The 21,377-nt window shown below is 42.2% G+C and overlaps 1 protein-coding gene across 2 annotated transcripts in view; it reads left to right on the forward strand.

Annotated features, from left to right (window-relative positions):
* The window catches only part of trappc9 (trafficking protein particle complex subunit 9), a 242,679-nt gene that overhangs the window by 149,161 nt on the left and 72,141 nt on the right, over nt 1-21,377 (forward strand). For both annotated transcript variants that reach the window (XM_075449744.1, XM_075449745.1), the window contains one exon: nt 18,197-18,349. In XM_075449744.1, the coding sequence (XP_075305859.1) occupies nt 18,197-18,349 (153 nt within the window). The remainder of the gene's footprint in view (nt 1-18,196; nt 18,350-21,377) is intronic.

Consider the following 21,377-nt stretch of genomic DNA (forward strand, 5'->3'; position numbering starts at 1 on the left):
ATGCAAACATATTGTTCCCTGTGATCCCTGTTTTTTCATCCCATTAAGGGATTTTTCAGTGTAACGCTTTAGTTTGAAATCAGATCCCTAACATCGGATCACATCTCTATCATCCCCAGCTAAACGCTTTTGTTTAATGCTTAGTTGCAAATTGAAGCTGCTGAAAACCCCACCTCCGGTGGAGCAGATGTCCCTTGGATGAGTAAATAGTGTCACGCTAATGTTAACCGCTAATGGAGTCATATAACATGAGAATAAGACACCTGTGTGAAGTTGGCACCCCATATGTTGAAAATATGAATAAAAGCATTTTGGTTCGTTTGTGCATCGTTTGTGCACGTTTGTGCAGGCAAAATGAACATTCGTGCACAAACCATTTTTATGTTATGTAACTTTTAAGTTTTTGAAAGTAGGTCACTCAGCATCCCATCAACATCCACATGACTCGAAAATGTTTGTGCATCGTTTGTGCAGGCAAAATTAATGTTTGTGCACAAATAGTTTTTTATAATTTAACTTTTAATTTTTTGAAAGTAGGTCACTCAATCATGCTTTACCACTCTGAAAATATGAAGACAACCCTTGTGATTGTATAAATACTAATGTTTGATCAGTTGACCAATGCTAACTTATGTTGATGGCCACAATAGTGCAACATAGGGGTATATAATCACAACAGTGTGCTACAATATTCAACATTTTTACACCTCTGGTAAATAATGACTGCCAAGACATTTTTCACAAGATCCCAGGCCAAAAGATACTAGGTGACATGGGCTACATATAAAAGGCAGACTTCCAACTGGCAAGGACATAATTCAAAACTTGCTATATCTGCTAAGACCAAACTGCAGGTCAAGCTGCCCAGCTGCTAGTTTAGCTGGCTCAGGAACATTGGTTCTTCTGTAACCTCTACACTATACATACCAGGCACATAAAGAAGCTCTACAGGGATTTTTGACTCTGATTTAAATGCGTAAACATAAACAATGAAAAAATAACAGCTTCTTCAAAGTGCTTCCATTGTGCCATGCAGTGCTCCAGAAAATAAACGGAACACCGGAACAACACAATGCAACTCCAAATTAATCATACTTCTGTGATATCAGCCTGTCCAGTCAGGACACCACACTAATTGTGAATTTTGCATACAGTTGTGCAAATATAACAACCAATGGTCAGAAATTAGAGGTAATAACCAAAACATTGACAAGCCATTTGTTGTTTTTCATACTTTCTGGCTGATTTTTTTTGGTCACATGTGCATTTTGTTAGTGTCCCAACCCTGAAGGTACCACAAGGCGGTGTTTATGGTGGCGGTGGTTTGGAAACACTGATCTAGGGTTACCTAGGGTCACCAACCTCTTAAAAGTTAAACGACATAGCTGTTTGTGCATAAACATTAATTTTGCCTGCACAAACAAAGCACAAAAGATTCCAACCATCATGAAATAGTCACTTGATGTTGACAAGGTGCTGTGTGACCTAATTTTAAAAATAAAAAAAGAAAATGAAATATGAAAACCGTTTGTGCACAAACATTAATTTTGCCTCCACAAACGTGCACAAACGATTCCAAACATTTTCGAGTCATTCGGATGTTGATGGGGTGCTGAGTGACCTACTTTCAAAAAATTAAAAGTTAAATTATAAAAAAAACTATTTGTGCACAAACATTAATTTTGCCTCCACAAACGTGCACAAACGATTCACAAACGATTCCAACCATTTTCGAGTCATTTGGATGTTAATGGGGTACTGAGTGACCTAAAGTCACCAACCTCTTAAAAGTTAAATATCTTCAAGACGGTTTGTGCACAAACGCTGATTTTGCCTGCACAATCGTGCACAAACAATGCACAAACGAACCAAAATGCTTTTATACATATTTTCAACATATGGGGTGCCAACTTCACACAGGTGAATAAGACTGCTTTTGTTTTGATGCCACTGAAAAGAAGTGATTTTCCCTCCGCTGTTAGGCTAACTGCTGCAGTGCTGCCTGGAGCACAGCTGCCTCTGCTGAAGGATAGCTGGCAGAACTGTTGGGCTGCATGTCACCGAGTTTGTTATTCTCCCAGTCAGACTTTCTGTGGAAGGACACTTATTAACAGCTTACTCTGGAGAGTTAACAGGTAGGTAGGTTTCACAGCGAACACAGCGTGGTGCCATTAATATTCTCTCCATGGCAGGACTCGGACTCTGCTTGATTATTTTCTGTGCGCCGGCCTGACAGGCTGTCAGCCCCACGCAGCTCTGAAACGGCTCATCTGATCACACGAGCAGGAGCTAGTACATCTAACACCGTTTGCTGCTTATCGCCAGTCCCACTATTTTTTTTTAAATTGGGAGCAGATGCATCGTTGACATTTATAACAAAAGACATCAAAGATTCATCTTGTTAAATTTCAGAATTTCTTTTTCTTCGGGAATTGTTTGGCCATGAAAGTTTGGAGGATAATACAGTAAAACGTAGCATCCATGGATGAGCACGCCTCACAAGGCTTGGAGAGCCAATTTTTTTTCTTAATTTATGAATTCACTTTAGAGCTACTGTACTCTGAGTTCAGAGAAACTCTTGGTAGTCACTGCTCTGCATGCACAGCGTGTAAACTGGCACAGCTCTCCTCACGTACTTTAAATTCCTTCATTTGAATACAAAGCGCATAGATCCTGTGTAGCAGCAGACAGGCCTGACCTTTCCGCAGCTCAGTATTTGATCTGATGACCAAATTATGATCAAAAAGGGCAAAATAAAGTAGCTTTTTTTTAATAGGCAATGAAAAAATGTTCCCATCGACTCGAAACGTCACTTCTTAAAGATTGTAATTATTAGAGATGCACCGGATCCTGATTTTTAAGGTCCTGCTGGATACCGGATCCACTGCAAAAGATCCTGCCAGAACCGGAACCGGATACCGGATCCTACTCGGATCATCAGCTAGTACATTATAATGCAGTGAAAACCACTTTACAGTTCATTTCCTTTCCTTAACAGATGAAATACGCAATAACTTCTAACATTATCTATTTTATTTGAATATAGCCACTTGGAACACACCGCTGAAATGTTCAGCTTAACGTCATTTGTGTACAGGCTTATTGTTCTGTTCAATCATAAACAGCCTGTCATAAACAGCAAGCCATAAAGTGCTCTTTGAAAAGTAAAAGAAAAGAGTAAAAGAATCCAACAAAACATAGGCCTACTGCATTTACAAACTAAAAAATAGCAAATTTAGCACATGTATAACTCTTGGATGCAAAATTTTAATAGGCCTGGTAAATGTAATGAAAAAAAATGTAGGCTAATAGTAGCCTATTAACTGCAGACTGATTTTTTTCCACAATGCTGTATGGTTGCAAATCAACAGCTATCATTTTACCGATTATGGCATTGGCTTTTGGGTGGTCTGAAGCCCACGGTTTGTTTGATGCAGGGCTCGTGAAGTTGGTCATAGTGGTCTCAGTACCACTCTGTGACTGTGCTGCTGTGGTACCTGCAGCCTCACTGACGTTAGACTCGGCCTTGCACAACTCATACTCCGTTGGATGCTTTACACGGAGATGTTTTAACAGCGGAGATGTTGAGTAGTGTCTAGTGTCTTTACCTCCACGAGCCAAATTTGTACTGCAAAGCGTGCATATCGCGCGACTTGAATCTCCCTCTCTCAGTTCAAAGTACTGCCATACAGCACTTTTTCGGCTCACTGCATCCATTTCCGCCGACGACTGCTAGCACAATGGAGGTTATCTTCTTTAAACATTTAACGACGTAATCACGTTGTGCTTACGTGCTGTAGGATCCGGTCTGGTTGGGGCACCGGGTCCGGCAGTAACCGAACCTCGTCAAAAACGCCACTATCCGGCCGGAACCGGACCCCGGATCCTGGATCCGGTGCATCTCGAGTAATTATGTGGGATTGACTGCAAGTCAGTCAAATCAGTTTGGTGGCTGATTCTTCTGATGCAAGTGTTTGCTCAGAATCTAATCATCAGACCCGAAGCGCAGTTTTCTTTAGCTGTCGGCCGTGGAAATGTTGTGTAAAAGCACTGGGAGATTTCACAGTTCTTTAAGACAGCCGTGCTAACCACAACACCAACATGCCGCCTCAGCTTTTATTTCACAATAAGAACGATGATACATGAATGCAATTTTATTAAAAGCCCTTAAAGGTCTGCTGTGAAGTGTGCACAGTACTGACATCAAGTGGGGAAGTTAAAATATATCTGAAAAATTTACCAATAAAACCCACCAAACAACGAGCACATAACACTGCTACATTCCCCACTTCCCAACTCTTGCTGCTGCTTTTTAAAGTTGAAAAAAGTCGTGGTCTTACTGCTGCCGAGTGTTAGTTTGTTTGCGGCAGCCCGGTCGCCAGTGGAAAGTTTGTTGAGGTGCATCACGGATGGCCTCGGGGGACATAAACTCAACTCATTTGTGAAGCACTCTTTAGATACAGATTCAACCCTGAAGGCCAGCAGTGAAGCAAAGATGAAACGCGGAAGTAAAAACATTCCAAAAGAAATTAAAAGCGGAACAGATAGAGGTGGCTCGCTCCATCGTGCACTCACTCAGTGTCCACGCCGTCTTCAGAGAAGTCCCAAGCTCGCGAGTCTTTTGGTGTTCTTTTTGCATTTTCTCTTAAAGTTCAGTTCAGCAGAACTGATGTGGAAATCCTCCTCTGTGTTTTCCTTTATCAGCTGCTCTCAGACCCTCGTGATCCCAGAGTCAACACCACAGCTCTGTCCCCCGGGGGATTTAAACAAACTTTTTTTGTGTGTGTCTGTGGGGGGGGACTACATGTCATTACAGGGCCAACCTCGGGGCACCGACTCCTTCCACCATCATCACTGCTGAGCCCGCTCAGTAGTGGCTGCAGCAGGGAGGCAGGGAGGCAGGGAGGCAGGGAGGCAGGGAGGCAGGGAGGCAGGGAGGCAGGGAGGCAGGGAGGCAGGGAGGCAGGGAGGCAGGGAGGCAGAGCAGGGAGGCAGGGAGGCAGGGAGGCAGGGAGGCAGAGCTGTCTCATCTCTATCGCCATGTCTCTTCCTCACTGGCCGTGCCTCTCGGCTCTGCTGGATCGCTGCGCACAAGGACACGCATTGCATGAGCTTATTAAACAAAGCTTGTTTCCATGGTGACTGCCCCCCCCCCCCCCCCCCCCCCAAGCCAGTTTTGCCACTTTCCAGCGGTCCCAGCACTGTGGGAACATTCTACAGTGAAATGTTTCTCACTGAAAGATGGCTGCCTGTTGAAATGTACCGCATCTCATCACTCACACGTTTCCCTCTGCATATGCAGAAGATTTTTTTTTCTTCCACTTCTCACGTTTTCTTGAAATAATGCGTTCCCCAGAGGGCATTTTTGCCATGTTGGCTGTCTGCGGATGGGTTAGTTAAGGTCTAACAGTGGAACACTGAGATCTTTTTCCACTCACGTGTCCTTGTAGACAGAGTTGCTAAAATCAGTCCCCACTCCAGGCAGTTATTTGACACATTGATGTTTTATTCTGGTTAATACGCTGAAAATATGCTTACCTCTTCAGAATCTGTGCTGCAGACAGATGGACGACGGATTTATCTCTCTCACAGTCTTTTTTTATTTTTCAGTCACTCTGATTTAATCAATCTCAGTGTTGAAATTAAACACTGTGCCATCTTTGGACTATCCAACTATCTTACTATATCACATGTAATTTGTTATTACAAGAGGTTGATTTGGGGGACTTTAGCTCCCGGTGTAAACAAAAATAGCACACATAGTTATGTCGTCAAGCCTCAATCTTTATGACAGCCAGCGCATTCTTGGATGCCAATTTGTGTTCGGTATTTGGCTGTAAGGATTGGTTTTTACTGAGGCTCAACATATTGAAGGAGGTGATAATAGATGCCGCCGCAGCTGCTGCAAACAAAGGGTTACTCAGGAGTCAGCCGCAGTCTAAAAATAGACTGTTGCTCTCGCCTGCCTCCGTGCAGAGCTCTACGGTCCTCCAGCCTTCAGCTCCTGCACGTGAGCTAAAAATAACCCGCCGTTTTGAAAACATTCACACGCCCTTTTCGGTACAGTCTTGGCTCTCGGCTTCTCCCCGGTGACGTAAGGCAGCCACCGAAATTGCAAAAAAACCCCAGCTCTTATAAAATGTTGATTGCAAGTGAGTCGCCGCTGCTCTGTGACACGCAGTCGAAGGCACAAGTCAAGGAGAACACGTTTCCCACAGCACGCTCGCAGTCACGCGCTACAGAAAACCCTGCAAAACATCTCCCACAGACCAGCTCAGCACCTCTGCACACATCTGCATGCACGTGGAACGCCACAGCAACAGTCGCCCGCTGGAAGCAACCACTGGAAAGCATTTCAAAAGCATGAGACATATCAGATTCCTTTTTTTTTTTTTTTTTCTGTCGTGATGGTATGTTTTTTTTTTGGTTTTTGTTGTTTTTGTCGGGCAGCATCTGCGCACCTCTGAGGTGTTTTGGGAGTTGAAATGACTCGCAGCGCCACGGTGATCCAATGAAAGCGACCCCATATGCTCCAATGCGATTATCATGTACTTTTGGTCTGAGGCAACACAGCATTTAATTAGGAAGGGGTCATTTCACTGTGACCGTCTCATTCCTAAGCGGGTGTTATTACTGCCATCATAAAGGCTACACTGTCACAGCTTATTGCAGGAGGGTGATAATTAGCAATGTTGTGTCACAAGTCACAAGATGATATTTAGTAAGAAGGGATTGGTTTGCTTTAAGACTTTTACTTTTTAGCTGAAATAAAAAGAAAGAAGGGGGGACAAAAAAAATCTTTTGTCCAAATCTGCAGTAATTGTAGCTCTCTGACTGAGAAATCCTCCCCAGCCAATGGTTTTCTTGTTCCTTTAAGGTGATTCACTGTTTTTTTTTCTATTGTTTTCTTGCTGTCAACCTGCTTGTTTAGTTAAGATAGGTGCAGAACATGATGCAACTTATAAATCTTCAGCCACTAAGCTCATACCATGACCATCCCCTTTAGTGTCAACACACACTCTACTCTACTATTTGCTCATAGCTCTGAGTGTATGTGTTTGTGTCGTGTGTGTGTGTCTTTGACAATGAATTCATCAAACAGCATGTACATAATAATGATGGCTCATCATTTCCTCTTTCTCTGGGGCTAAAAGACAAACCACAAGATCACGCTAAAGGACATCAGTTGTTTGGAAAAGCTTGCGTGGGACATGCTGCAGTTTGGTCACGTTAGTTATCGCTGTGAATTTTGACCGTTTCTCTGAGGATTTTGTGTTACAAATAACATTACACCAGCAATATACTATAATACCAGCAATAGTTTGAACAAAAAGGCAACAATTATCGGGAGTGTTGGAATATTTAATTTGTTCTTACAACAGTATCTACCCCTGAGAGAATAAAAATTTTAAACCAGTTTTACTGTTGCGTTCGGGCAAATCAAAGTACACAGTTGAGGTTTAGGAAAGATTCTAATCTAATAGATTTTTTTCTCCTATTTATGACAAAAGACTTCCTTTCCACATCCATCACTCATCTGACTCACAAAACAAATGCACTGTGATTTCATCGAACACATGAATCCAGAATAGCTGTGTTTCCATCACAGTTCGAATATGTCAACGGAGGAATGGAAATGACTTTCGACCCGTCTACTTTTCAAATGATACGACTCACCGGCACACAAAAAAACTCAGGTGACTGCAAACAATAACTGAAGAGAAACTATTTAATATTGACTTGATAAAAGTAATTCCTGATTAAGACCATTTAACTCTTGTGGGTGTCCACCACAGTTTTTTTTTTTTTGTTTGTTTTGTTTTTTTCTTCCTCAAGGTTTGTTTTCAGTTGGGACAACTGCTGCTTCTACTGAACTACAGCTGCTCGTAATTATGACCCACAATGCCACCGTTTGGTGACAATACGCAGCTGAGTTTATTCTGATTCACATTCCTTTTTTGCTCGAAATTTGCTTTGCTTGCGATTGGAAACGCAGCTAATGAATCCGAGCCACCACACTTTTTCTGTGCGGTGGAGTGAATGTTTATGGAGTTTACAGTAAATTGTTCATGATCTTTTTTTGCTGTTGTGTTTGATGAACCTTTTTTTCTTGCATTCGTTTATGATTGGCTTAAACCTTGATCAGATCTATGTATTGACACATAAAAACTACTCCCGTTGCATTTGTTTCAGCCTGACATCGGTCAGCCAGGGAAAGTAGCTCCACAGTAGCTTACTGATAAATAGTGACTAACTTTACTTGATCATGAGTTTTTGTCACCTTGTGCATCTCAACTATTCTGACTTTTTTGTGCCAGGTTATTCTTTCTGTTTTGTTTTCCGCTGCAAAAAGTCACCCTCACCACAAGTGGTGTTAGCCAAGTACTGTATCACAGTCATGCTGCTGTGGGAGAGAGAAAACACCTAATTCTTTCTGCATTGTGGGTGTGTTATTAAAATTTGACCCCTTTTTTTTTTTTTTTTTTTTTCAAATCAAAGAGTGTGTGTGTGTGTGTGTGTGTGTGTGTAGGAAAGTGCTGATTGTAACAGGCAGTGAAGGACTAAAGATAAGGTGCACATATAGCTGCTCTAGATTCTCCATCTGTTTGCTTTTTTCTCCCCAATATTTTTCGATGGGAATCTGTATAAGGAGAGATAATTGTTGAAGTGTACACTGTTAAACCAACATATCACCCTTGTGTAAATCCATGCTGTCAACTTATTTTCAAGTCGAGTCAAGTCAACTTTTATTGTCAATGCTGCCATATGTGCAGGACACGCACAGAATTGAAATAGTGTTCCCTTCTTATCGCCCGGAGGCTCCTCAGTCTCCTCCCGGAGGGCAGGAGGCGGAAGAAGCCGTGGGTGGGATGGGTGAAGTCACCCGCAATGCTGAGTGCTTTGCGGGCCAGGCGTGTGTTGTAGATGTCTTGGAGGGAGAGGATGATGCCGAAGATCCTCCTCAGTGATGCAGCTGGTCAGGATGCTCTCTGTGGCTCCACGGTAGAAGGTGTGCATGATGGGGACTGGTGGACTTTTCAGTCTGCGGAGGAAGTACAGGCGCTGCTGAGCTTTACTGGCCAGCGATGCGGTGTTAAGGCCTCAGTATGCTTCTCCGTTGCTATCCGTCTCCGTAGACACGGAGAGGCTCTCTGTACTTTCGAAGTTCTCCGTCGGGCTTTCGGATACGTAAGGCAGTTCACCTCCCGATCAGTAGGCGTCGCTACGTTAGACGACCCAATCTCGCGATGTCTATCGTGAAAGTCGTTGATTGATTGTTTACCTTCCGGCTCCGTTTCACTCCTCACAGTGAACGATGGCGAGCGAAAGAGAAATGACGCATTTCCACTAGCTCGGCACGGCTCGGTTTGGTTGTGTTTCCATTACAAACGAGTATACTCCGTGCCTCCTCGACGTGGGCGGGGTCGTCGTAACACGGCTGCGCGACCAGAACAACAACAACAACATACGTGGAGGATAGCATGGAGGACATGGAGGCGCTCGTGTTGCTGCTCACCCTGTGGCTTTTTGTCGCACAGAGGGCAAGAGAAGAGAGCCAGAGAAGACTCCTGGCCGCCAGACAAAACAGTATTGAAATGTGACGACACTCATCGGCCAAGGTGATACGGAAAATCGACCCGGTTGCAGGTACTGCGTGCTAGTGGAAACACGCAATAGCGCGCCGAGCCGAAGCGAGCTAGTGGAAAAGCGCCAAAAGACTGTTGTTGGAGCTTATTGATTTTGAAATGCAAATAATTTTGACCAAATGTTGACCGGCACACAGTAAACTCTTTCAAAAATGGCGGTGTTGTTGTTCTGAGAGGAAGGCGCTAAACCGGAAAAGGAATTTGGTGCTGCTCACTCTCTCCACAGCATCACCGTTTATGGTCAGTGGAGGGTGATGGGTGGGGGGTCTCCGAGAGTCGACAACAATCTCCTTGGTCTTCTCCACATTAAGAGAGAGATTGTTGTCTCTGCACCACGTGGCCAGTTGGCTCACCTCGTTCCTGTAGTTTGACTCATCGTTGTTGTCGATGAGCCACACCACAGTAGTGTCATCCGCAAACTTGATGAAGAGGTTGCTGCTGTGTGTTGGTGTGCAGTCGTGGGTCAGCAGGGTGAAGAGTAGGGGACTCAGCACGCGTCCTTGGGGGGCCCCTGTGTTCAGTGTGATGGTGCAGGATGCGTTGCTGCCAACCCGGACTGCCTGTGGTCTTCCGGTCAGGAAGTCCAGCGACCAGTTGCACAGTGAGGTGTTCAGTCCTAGACAGTTTCTGTATACGCTGCTGGGGGATGATCGTGATGACAGCTGAACTAAAGTCTAAGAGCAGCATCCTCGCATATGAGTCCTTAGTGTCCAGGTGAGTGAGAGCTGAGTAGAGGGCGGTGGAAATTGCATCATCAGTGGACCGGTTGGCCCCGATATGTAAATTGGGAGGAGTCCAGGGAAGGTGGGAGGACAGATTTTATCTGCTGCATGACTAACTGCTTGAAGCACTTCATGATGATGGGGGTCAGTGCCACAGGGCGGATGATGGGGGGTCAGTGCCACAGGGCGGTAGTCGCTGAAGCAGGATGGAGAGGCTTTCTTTGGAACAGGGACGATGGCGGTACTCTTGAAGCAGGTGGGAACAACAGCTTGGCTCAGGGAGGTGTTGAAGATGTCTGTGAGGACATCTGTGAGCTCCTCTGCACAGTCCTTAAGCACCCGGCCTGGAATATTGTCAGGTCCTGCATCCTTGCGAGCGTTGATCCTGGAGAGGGATCTCCCCTCCTGGCTGAAGACGGGGACAGCACCTGGTCATCTGGAGCGATGGGTGTCTTCTGTGCAGGGGTGCTGTTGTCAGCTTCAAACCATCAAAAAGAAGTTATTCAAACTGTTCAGTAGAGTGATGTCATTGTCACAGGTCTGTGGTCGGGGTTTATAGTCTGTGATGGTTGTGTTCAGATATGCTTCGCTTGTCAAAGCCACAGTAACAGCACATGACATGACTGATCCTGATGGTGTGTGTTTTTAGCTTGCTCTAAGTAACAATGCCTGTAATACACCTCAGCTTTGCCTCTACTGTCACCAAGAGTCAAGCTCATTGTGAGTCATCAAGACACATACTAGAAAACAAGAAAAAAAAAAAAGATTTATGACTCATTAAAAGCCAGCTGGTCTGTGTAAAGACACACGAACTGAAACATGCTGACGTGAAAGTCGTTACGCCTGGACATGGATAATACATGGATAGTGTGACGTGCCAAACCAGAGCAAAGCCCAGCAGAAATTTACATGTAGGAAAAAGATGTAAGACTGTGTGAGACAGGTTTAGTTAATATGGTGTGAACACAATACAAGTCTGGAGACTTATTTCTGCTCATAACTGTAAATCAAAGCTACATCTTCCTTTGGGCAACATTTACTCTGATAATGATAAGCCTGCTTACAGTATTCACGCTGCACAACATATCACAGCATCAGTCACAGCATCAGTCTTTTCCCTCACTATATATCCGAGGACATATTTAGCTACTTGTGAGACTTTTCTTAAATGCTTTCAAGGCAAAATAACTCGACTGAGGACAAATATTTCCCCATACTACTGTGCTTTGTCCGTAATATCACTCTCAGTTGAACTGGACCACTTAGAGCTTAACCCGATACAACAGATGGATATTGCAGTTCCCATGGTCGGAGTACATCTCGGGTCTAAATGGGTTAGCTAAAATATTTGACGAGTTCATACCCATGATGCTAATTTCTTCATGCTCTTTACACATTTTAAAAATATCTCTGAGGTCACTGAGCCATGAACTTGAACAACAATTAATAAACTATAGTTTTAACCTATAGTTTACCTGACTTACCTGACTTTTGCTTCTTTTTTTTTGGCCAAAGTAATGGAGAAAATGGTGTCCAACATTTTTTTTTTTTTATGTTACAATCGCATCTACTAGTTTTTTCAGGTCGGTCTTACATTCTATAACAGCACTTAATCATTCCTTTCAGGAGTATTTAATGATTCTTTACTCATTCCTGATTCTACTGATTTCTCTTGTCTTTGCAAAACTGCATATTAAGTATTACTGTAATGATCATGATACGTGCCGTCTCCAAATTTAGCAGAAGCTAATTTTCACCAAGTAAATTATGCGGCTGACTACTTGACCACAGTTTGTTCAGTGAAAGGCAGAATGAACAAGAAGCAGGAAGAGAGCTGTCAAGGTTGGGAATGTAATGACAGAGATGAATGTTAAGGTATATTGTAACTTCCAGAATGACAATAATGACAGGTATGCTGTATCGGCAAAAATTACATGGAAAAATATTGACATAGACTAAGGAAATTTAGCCAACTAAGATTTTTCTCATCGACGAAAGCTCAGCCGACTATTTGAGGGCAGCCTTAACTGTGACATTTTTACCGCCTGTGTTGTGTAGCGAGTCAGCATTTAAGGCACTGCTTTGCATCTCTTTTTGGTTTTATCTGACAGTCTTTTTTCTGCAAGCATTGATGCTTATTTTTCAAACTAGACTCCTGTGGTGTACCTCAGAGCTCCACATTGGGCCCAGTGCTGTTTTCGCTCCATATGGTATCTCTTGTCTCCAGATTCAGAAAACACAATATTGACAATCACTTTAACGTAGCTTACCTTTTATTTACTGCTAAAACTGACGCTTAGCCTTCTGTAAACTTCCTAACAAATAGTTTTTCCGACGTTACAAAAGAATCTCTGATTTTTGTTAAAACTGGTGAAAATAAAAACGAGATTTTGCCCTCTTTAATCCCTTTCTTAATTCTAAAACCTTGTTTGTTAAAGGATAAATGCTGAGTTGCTAGCCCAAGTCATTTGAGCAGCAGATCCATTTTTTATTCATACACACCTTTAATCAATAGCCCTTCAACATCTACATCTTTGTTTCCTCTTGCGAGTGCAACACAAGGAGGGGAACGACCTTTTGTGAAGTTTGGCACCAACTGTGACGACACAGCTTTTTCTTCTGCAGGTCACGCTTTCGTCTTTCATCCCCATCTGAGGCTTATGTGAAGACCAACAAAACTACAGCTTATCTTTTTGACTCATAGAAGTATGGGTGACATTCACCCTCTTGCTCACCAACCTATGTCTTTTTCAGCCAGGGAAAGAAAGGCCACTTTGTCTGTTATCGGAGAGGATCTGGAAGAAGGTGAGCAGAGAGGTGGAATGGACTGGGATTTTGGCAAAGAGATTTTCCTTGTGCCTCCAGCTCAGTACACAGGTTGTTATTAACAGCTTTGTAATAGGCTAGATTAGTGTGTAGATATGGCATAATCCTTGCATGTCTACAATCAAGTCAGTGGAATAAAACTGACGGTTGGAGTCACGGTTGGGGAGCTTGGCCTCTTAATGCTCTCCCATTGTAGTAAGAAGCTCATTATGTGGCCTTGGCTGTACACATAATGCCGTGCTTTGGATTAGGGTAACACTATCTTTTCATGGCCTGTTTTAAAAAGAGGGTTATACAATACAATTGTCCAACAAAAGTGTATGATATCAACTGAAAAAAATTCCATTTTTTTTACAAGAAAGAAAATCAACATAATATCCATCTTTGACTCAGCCGTTCCTTTTCTGTTTGGGAGGACCTCCACTAAGTAGCTTCATAAAATTCAAGGCCTTAAAACGCCAAGTTGTTTTAACTCTCATGGTTATTTCAGATTTTATACTTGCGTTTCAAATGAAAGTTGTGTAACGATCATATTATGTAACTATCATGAAAGAAAGTCTAATAGTGTTCAGAGCACTGTAACTTCACAGCTCTGTGGGAATAACTGGCATGTATGTTAGAGTACCCACATTTTCAATGGGCAATAGGCTTTCAAGATAAGACATCTGTCGTATTAAGAATCCTTTCTAACACCTTTGTCTCCACCGTCATTATTTCACCTTGAGTGTAGAAGAGTAAAGAGTCATTACAGGTTAACAATTCATGCCAAAAGAACACTCAAATGACAAATCAAAACCAACCTTTTATGTTCTCGAAATATATCTTAAAAAGCATCCCTTTCTCTGCTGCTCCCTTATACAGTGTAAATGTTGCTGTGACCGTCTGGCTCTTAGTAATTACATGACTGAGGAACAGCAGCATCAGGCCTTTTCACACTGTGTCCAGGGCCCGTTTGCATTGTTGCAGCACCGTATTTTTAGACCTGCTGTGTAATGTGTGCTTTTGAAGATGGCTCAATGAAACCCAGCGCCCATTTGAAGATGGGACTTCAGTCAGTGACATAAGCTCAGTGCCACTAATCTTCAAAGGCGGATGTATGTAAGCATGGCACGGCAAGAGCAGGAGCTTTCCTTTTTGTCTACAGTACGTTTTGAAGTCTTAATTGTTATTTAATTTGCGTCGTGGCTTTGTTGGTGAGGCTGTGAAATGATAATTGCATTGCCTTTTCCTCCTCCATCTCACTTTGATGTAGGCGTGTGTCTGCACTGATTTATTTTTTTTTGCCCCTCCTCTCGTTGTGTCACTTCATTTATGACTTACAGGACTGTAAGTAAAGCGGGTGCGGTATCCGATCATTCGAAACGACACAGACTCAATACGTCCCCCAACCCCACCGCACACACCCCCAGCTTGGGCAGTACGAATATGTTTGTTTTAATTCACTGTTTCCTTTCCAAGTGATGGCAGCAGGTGCCGAGGGAAGGGAAGACACAAGCAAAGCCTTGGCCAGCGTAGCCCACCCACCTTTCAGAAATGACTCAGGGGAGCTGTTGCAGCCTCTGAACTGGAATCTTGGGATGATCCCTCCGATCAATACATGGATTCACTGTGGAAATGTGCAAATGAGTTCTCATGTCTTGGATAAGTTCAGCATGAGATAATTAGCATAGGTCAGCATGGTTCCTGTCAAAGCAGTGATTTAGATAGAAGCTTGATGGGGGAAAAAGAGCCACTGTGTCTGAGTGAAAAGTTGCTGTTTATGGGAACATCTTTCTGCAAGCTGCTCTCCTGTAGAGCTTGATGGTCAGGTCATTTGCAGTTATGAAATGAAAATGACTTTATTTATCCCAAAGGGAAATTATGCGAGTTAGAAGCCCACCTCAAAGTCACACTGTGTCATTTGAGGAGGGAATGATAGATGTAACGAGGGTACAGAAAATAGACTGTTCTTTAAAAAAAAAAAAAAAAAGAAAAAGTATCTATCTGTTGTAGTTTTTTTTAAAAATTTGTTGCAGTCTTTGTGTGGGGAATCTGAAAGTGTTAAACACTTGAAGCAAAGCCCATCACTCATCATGACAGCTTTAAAAAATCTTCCTGTCTAGGTGATGGGCCGGAGGAATTAAAGGTTAAATAAATATTATTTTGAACCTCAGTACACCAACAAACAGCATTTTGATTTGGTCAGATAAAGCGGTGCAATGGCAATCATACCAAAGGAGGAAGTTGCTTTCCCCTGTGTAAGCTGTTACTTTTTTTTTCCAAACTTCTACTTTAAACATCAATAACGTGCTCAAATAAAACAGAATTCAGACCTCAGGTGCTTCAGATCATATACTGACTTAATACATGCCCTTTTAACCTTTTAGTAAAATAAGCTAATGCTATTTTTTGCTACGTTGTCTTTGGAAGCATTTACTCTACACTATAAATGGTGTAGTAACGAGCAGGAGAGATTCAGATTCATTTTGATAATTGGGTGTTTATTTCAAATTGGTCTGACCCCGATTCTTGGAAAGTGTCAGCCCTACCTCTGTGTGTGTTGTAGTCAGAGCTACTGTGTTATGTGTCGTTACAGCTGGTCAGGCTGTGAGTGTATGCTGTTACATGTGAGCCCATAGAATAGAAATAGAATAGAAAAATACTTTATTCATCAAATTAGTAAAGTAGCTCAAATTTTTTTTTAAATATTTTCAATGATTGTATGAACAACAACAATAATAATTGTTGTGCAGACTACAGTGGGCCAACTTCTGGACTTCCAAGTTGTGAAAGAGCTCCAAATTCGATTTTACTTTTATTATTTGTATATATTTTTTTGTGAAAATGGGTGTTTTTGCTCCTGGAAAAAGTAAATAATGGGAGCAGTGACAGTGATGATTCTCTGTGGGTTAGTTTCTACAAACACCCACTGTTACATTCTGGTCATTTGATCCATTGTTAATATGAACAGCTTGACTAATGGAGCTTTACAATAAGCACTTTTCCTGAAAAGTCTAGTATTTTTCAAAATAATTTGTGTTGTGGTCAGACCTACTGTGCTATGTGTTGTTACAGCTGTTCAGGCTGTGAGTGTTTGCTGTTACATGTGAGCCCATGTTGTGCAGACTAGAGTGGGCCAACTTCTGGACTTTCCTCCACTGAATAGCCCACATTTTCTGGCTCACAAGCCTATCACACTGAAAGGGGTGAAACAAGTCAACCTAACTCTGGTTTTCCTGGGACAGAGAGATCCACAAGTTGTGAAAGAGCTGCAAGTTCAATTTTGCTTTTATTATTCATATATTTTTTGTGAAAATGGGTGTTTTTGCTCCTGGAAAAAGTAAATAATGGGAGCAGTGACAGTGATGATTCTCTGTGGGTTATTTTCTACCAACACCCACTGTTGCATTCTGGTCATTTGATCCATTGTTAATATGAGCAGCTTGACAAATGGAGCTTTACAACAAGCACTTTTCCTGAAAAGTATAGTATCTTTCAAAATAATTTGTGGTCTCTGACAGTCATGGCGACATTCGGCATGATTTCCAATATTTTCGTGTCCAACCACAGTGCGTGCAGCTCTAAAGCTAACCAGAGTCCAATTGATATTTTCATCTTTGAATGGAGAGCCCGTTTCCTGTGGGGGTAATTAGAGGCAGTCCTGTGGGTCATTTTAATGACCACAGGTATGGTGTCTGCTTAGTTTCTCACCCGTACAATTTGAATTCCCGGATGTAACACTTGATGTAACCTCAGGCAAAGAACACCATGGCTTTTGTTAATGAATAACTCGGAAACAGCTACAGTATAGAACTTCCACCCGAGGCTGTTTGTACAGACTAGATCAATAATTTAGCACTTGTTTAACCACACAAGGCACCTCACATTGGTTAGTGTGGGAGGTTACAGTACATTTCTAAAGTATTTAAATGTGTACTTCACCAGAATATGTTTTTGGTATTAAAAATTCATCCTAGATAACCTTAGCCTGTATCAGTGTAACTTTAATCGGTCGTATGGACTTCTAATGTTTTGCTGTTTTGCAGTCTGGGACTGTTTTTAAGTCCTGCTGCTGGATTTCTGACCATTACCCGGCTGCTCCAGACATATTTGCGCCAGGTCCCGCAGGATTCCACATTCACTGCAGCCCTTCAGCGTGAATCATCTAACAAATGTGCTGATGTTTTTATCAACATAATGCAGCAGTGATGAGGAAAGGCACCAAACTATTGGCTTTTTAGATGATTAAGTCTACAGAGACCCCGACATGGTACTCGCATGAAGCCAGAATCACTCAGCAAAATATGTTTTATTAGCTTACTAAATCACACGCAAGCAACAACATTCAATAAACAAAGAATGAAGGGAGAGTCCGAGGTAAACTAACGCCTTGCATTTGTTACTTTGTTTAATGGAAGAAAAAAAAAGGGGGTTGTAAAGTCTCAAAGCGTGTAACTGTACTGCCACTGAAAATGAAGAGGAAGAAGCCGTGTAACACATGAATAAATGAGTGGACAGGAAACAACCCCCTAACTTTTGCTCCTCTGTTAGTCTTTCTGACAGCCTCACCTAGCTTTGAGTTATTAGTAAGTCCCACATTTATCTTCGTATCAACTTCATAATTTAATTCCAACACTGTGATTAGAGCAGAATGTGAAGGTGTCCTGGTAGTCGATGAAAAACCCAATAAACTAAATTCTGTGCGGGGACCCTGACCTATTGCTGCATTTTATCGATTGACAGGTTCACTGAAAGATGATTGGTGTTGTTTTTTTGTAACATTTTTAGATTAGAATAGATGCAGCTACAGCAGTTACAATAAAGGCATTCTAATGTGAACAGAAAAAGAATCCATCCTTAGAAAAATCCAGGTTATTAAACCCATTCTAAAGTTTCAGAAGGTGGTGATGTAACTGTGATTCTCAGAGTCATCGATACATTTGTCTATCTTTTTTTGGTTTGTATAAAGTTCTATTTGAAGAAACATGCATCTAGAATTGCGTCTCTCATCTCTTGTTACAGGATGGCCATCCAGGTTGACAAGTTTGACTTTGAGAGTTTGCCACAGCCGGAGCAGAGCACCGTTCGCTTCAGTAACCCCAAACAGCTGGAGGAGGAGCGACAGCACGCCCAAGGCTGCCAGATCAACAGCAAGCTGGGTATCTGCTGGAGCATCATATCCTTTCAGGGGGCTCGTTGTCACACAGACCGACGAGAGGCACGATAAAGATTGATATGTTCTGAAAATAATTCCAAGTTTCAGTCTCCAGTAGTTCCACATGATCAAATAGATTTCGCCAGCTTTCCATCTGTTGGGCATTAATTGTTGACATCAGTCAGCGCAGTGATACAGCGCGTCTGGACACTTCCATCTGCGAGCAACAATGAAAAGCTGCAGGTTGTACCACAGAGGCACCAGTACACTACACTGCGTTTAGTTTCATATAGATATACAAGCACTGTGTCACACAGACGGATCTGATGAGACATCCAGTTACCTCAGTGATCAAAGACATGCATGTGGCCGGCGTGGTTGTTAAAACGCTTTGACTCATCTGTGTCAGGTGTTTTGTTGCTGCTCAGAGCGAAGATGGATCTAATTTACTGTGGAGTGTGATCTTGGTTGCCTCTTTTATTTCAAAATGAGCAGGTGTAGCAGACTTCAAGGGTTCTCCTTGCCCAGTTAAAGACTTCTTTACACATTTCGCCCCGTTTTTTTAAGGCTCTTTTTACACCAATCCGACAATTAGCCACGGGGAACGTCTGGAGCATCAGTAAACATCTGTTTTTCTTGTCTTCAGTTTGCAATGCACCGTCTGTGCTGTCGGACCTCGTCAACGTCTTATCTGTCAGCTGAGGAACAATAGTCTGACTGACTGTTTAGCTTAGCAGGAGAATCCATGCTATATCCACCTTATATCTATTTCATCTAAGCGGTCTCAAGGTACCGTTTGTTAAATACTGTAAATAGACTACCTCCCCCTTCTGTGCTGGGGAGATTATGTCCTGTTGCAGATGTGCCACTGCTTTGTCCTTGCAGGCAGTTGGACGTGGTCTTTGTGGTGTTTTCAAGTGCTTTGCATTTACTCTGAAGCTTTAAACTCAAGAGATCCAGAGCAAGGAGCCTTTCCTCACCGCTTGTTCTTGTTGATGGTTCTGTGAATATTTGATGTTTAACCTTAGGACTGTTTGAAGACACCCAGGCGAGGGGGGTAGGTAAGAAACAGACACACTAAATGTTAGGAAAAAAGGCTAAAAGTTAGTCACGTGTGCGGTGAAAGTGGTCACACTCTGGAGCTCTGACAATAGTCATCTCGTGGCACTTAGAAGAGAAAGTTAAAAAACAATCCAATTATAAAACGGTCTAATCATTACATTACATTACATTACATTACATTACATTACGGTCATTTTGCAGATGCTTTTATCCAAAGCTACTTACAATAAGTGTGTTCCACATCGGTGGGCAAAAGAACTTCAGGTCACAAGAAATCATAAGTGCATTTCCTTCCAAAACCAAACAGCTAAGAGCATAACTAGTGCTAGAGTAAGTGTGATAAGTTAGGTACCGAGACAGATGGGAAGACAATTTAGAAAACAAAGACAATTTAGGAAACAAATCAGTGCGTAAGGAACTAGGACGAAGCAGGTGATGTCCTAAGAGGGCGGATCTGGGTAGTGTTTCCTGAAGAGGTTGGTTTTCAGCCTGCGGCGAAAGATGGGCAGCGACATCAGTCGGGAGATCGTTCCACCATCGGGGCGCCAGAACAGAGAAAAGCCGTGACCGTGTCGATCGTGCACAATTATGATACAATACAATTATGATAACAATATTTAAGTTTTTTAATTATATTTGTATACTTATAATTAGGGCTGAGCAATTTTATTTATACTGTGATATATATCAATATTTCGTTTCCAGATAAAGTATCGATTTTTCAGCCGCGAGTATCGATTTTTATTTTTTTATTTTTTTTTAAAGCAAACTTTATTCAAAAGTCAGACGTTACAATTAGTGAAAACACAGAACATTAAGGTAATACAATACAATGCCAGGGGGTCACATCATACAAAACAGTGATAAATTAGTTCATAAAAATGTTGTATAAAGTGCACAGCTCTCACGTTTGTGACATGTTCGTTTGTTTCTGTTTGTCTGGTTGTGTTGTCCTTCCAGTTCAAAGGTTGGACCACCAGTCCAATCAGCGACGATTCATGTCAAATCACACTGTCCCTTTTTTTCCCCCAGAAAATGATGTAAGTGTATCGAATCGTATCGAAATGTTGGCTGAATATCGTGTTTATCATATCATATCGTGAGATTAGTGTATCGCTACAGCCCTACTTATAATGCCAATTCATGAGTAGTCGCCAACAGACTAAGCTAACAGACCACATTGAGTCTGCAGGTTAATGTAATTCCCTGTCTTGAGTACAGAAAGGGCTGACGGTCGAGAGAAAAAACCCTTTTTAAAATCAAAAGACTTCCAACTGAACCAGGGAGAGGACAGACAGAGGCATAAACAAACTCAAAATCCCCAGGCCCGAGAAAGCAGGTATCCAAACACTTCTTCTCCTCCCAGACGTGTTACGTTAATATAATTATTTTCAGCATAACTGTGAAACAACCAATTTCAGATGAATGTTTATGGGCAGATGAACCTCTGACTGAAATCTCTCATCTGTTGGAGGAGGCGACTGCCAACCCAAACATCTGTGCTTTCACTGACGCTGCGAATGCATAAACTTCACGTCTGCCACTGGGGTAATGGTGGCATAATTTCACATCACATAATGAGCTGCATGATTTATCCATCGTGCCTTTTATCAGCCAATCCCTCATTGGTTGGCAGCTATACGTTTTTATGCCGCCTGTCAGAATGTTAGTAAGCAAAGTAAGCAATTCATGAATAATTCAATTTCAGAGATACTGAAGTTGTCATTATCCTTTTTTTTCCCTTTTTATGAGGGCGCAAACACTCCCATCATATTGGACATTGTTTTATCTTTCAGGGATTCGGCAGCATGTGTGAAGGGTTGACGAAAGAAAATATCTCAGCAGTCTCCATTCAGCTCAAACAATGATAATAATCATCATAATCATGTATATTCTTGAGTTTCCTCTGAAGCTAAAGAGCATGTACATGCACACGAATCGCAATCACAGTAACGCACAGAGTTTTACTGGAAAACCTTTGGTCCT

Source organism: Odontesthes bonariensis, chromosome 18 (assembly GCF_027942865.1).
Source record: "Odontesthes bonariensis isolate fOdoBon6 chromosome 18, fOdoBon6.hap1, whole genome shotgun sequence".
Taxonomy (NCBI): domain Eukaryota; kingdom Metazoa; phylum Chordata; class Actinopteri; order Atheriniformes; family Atherinopsidae; genus Odontesthes; species Odontesthes bonariensis.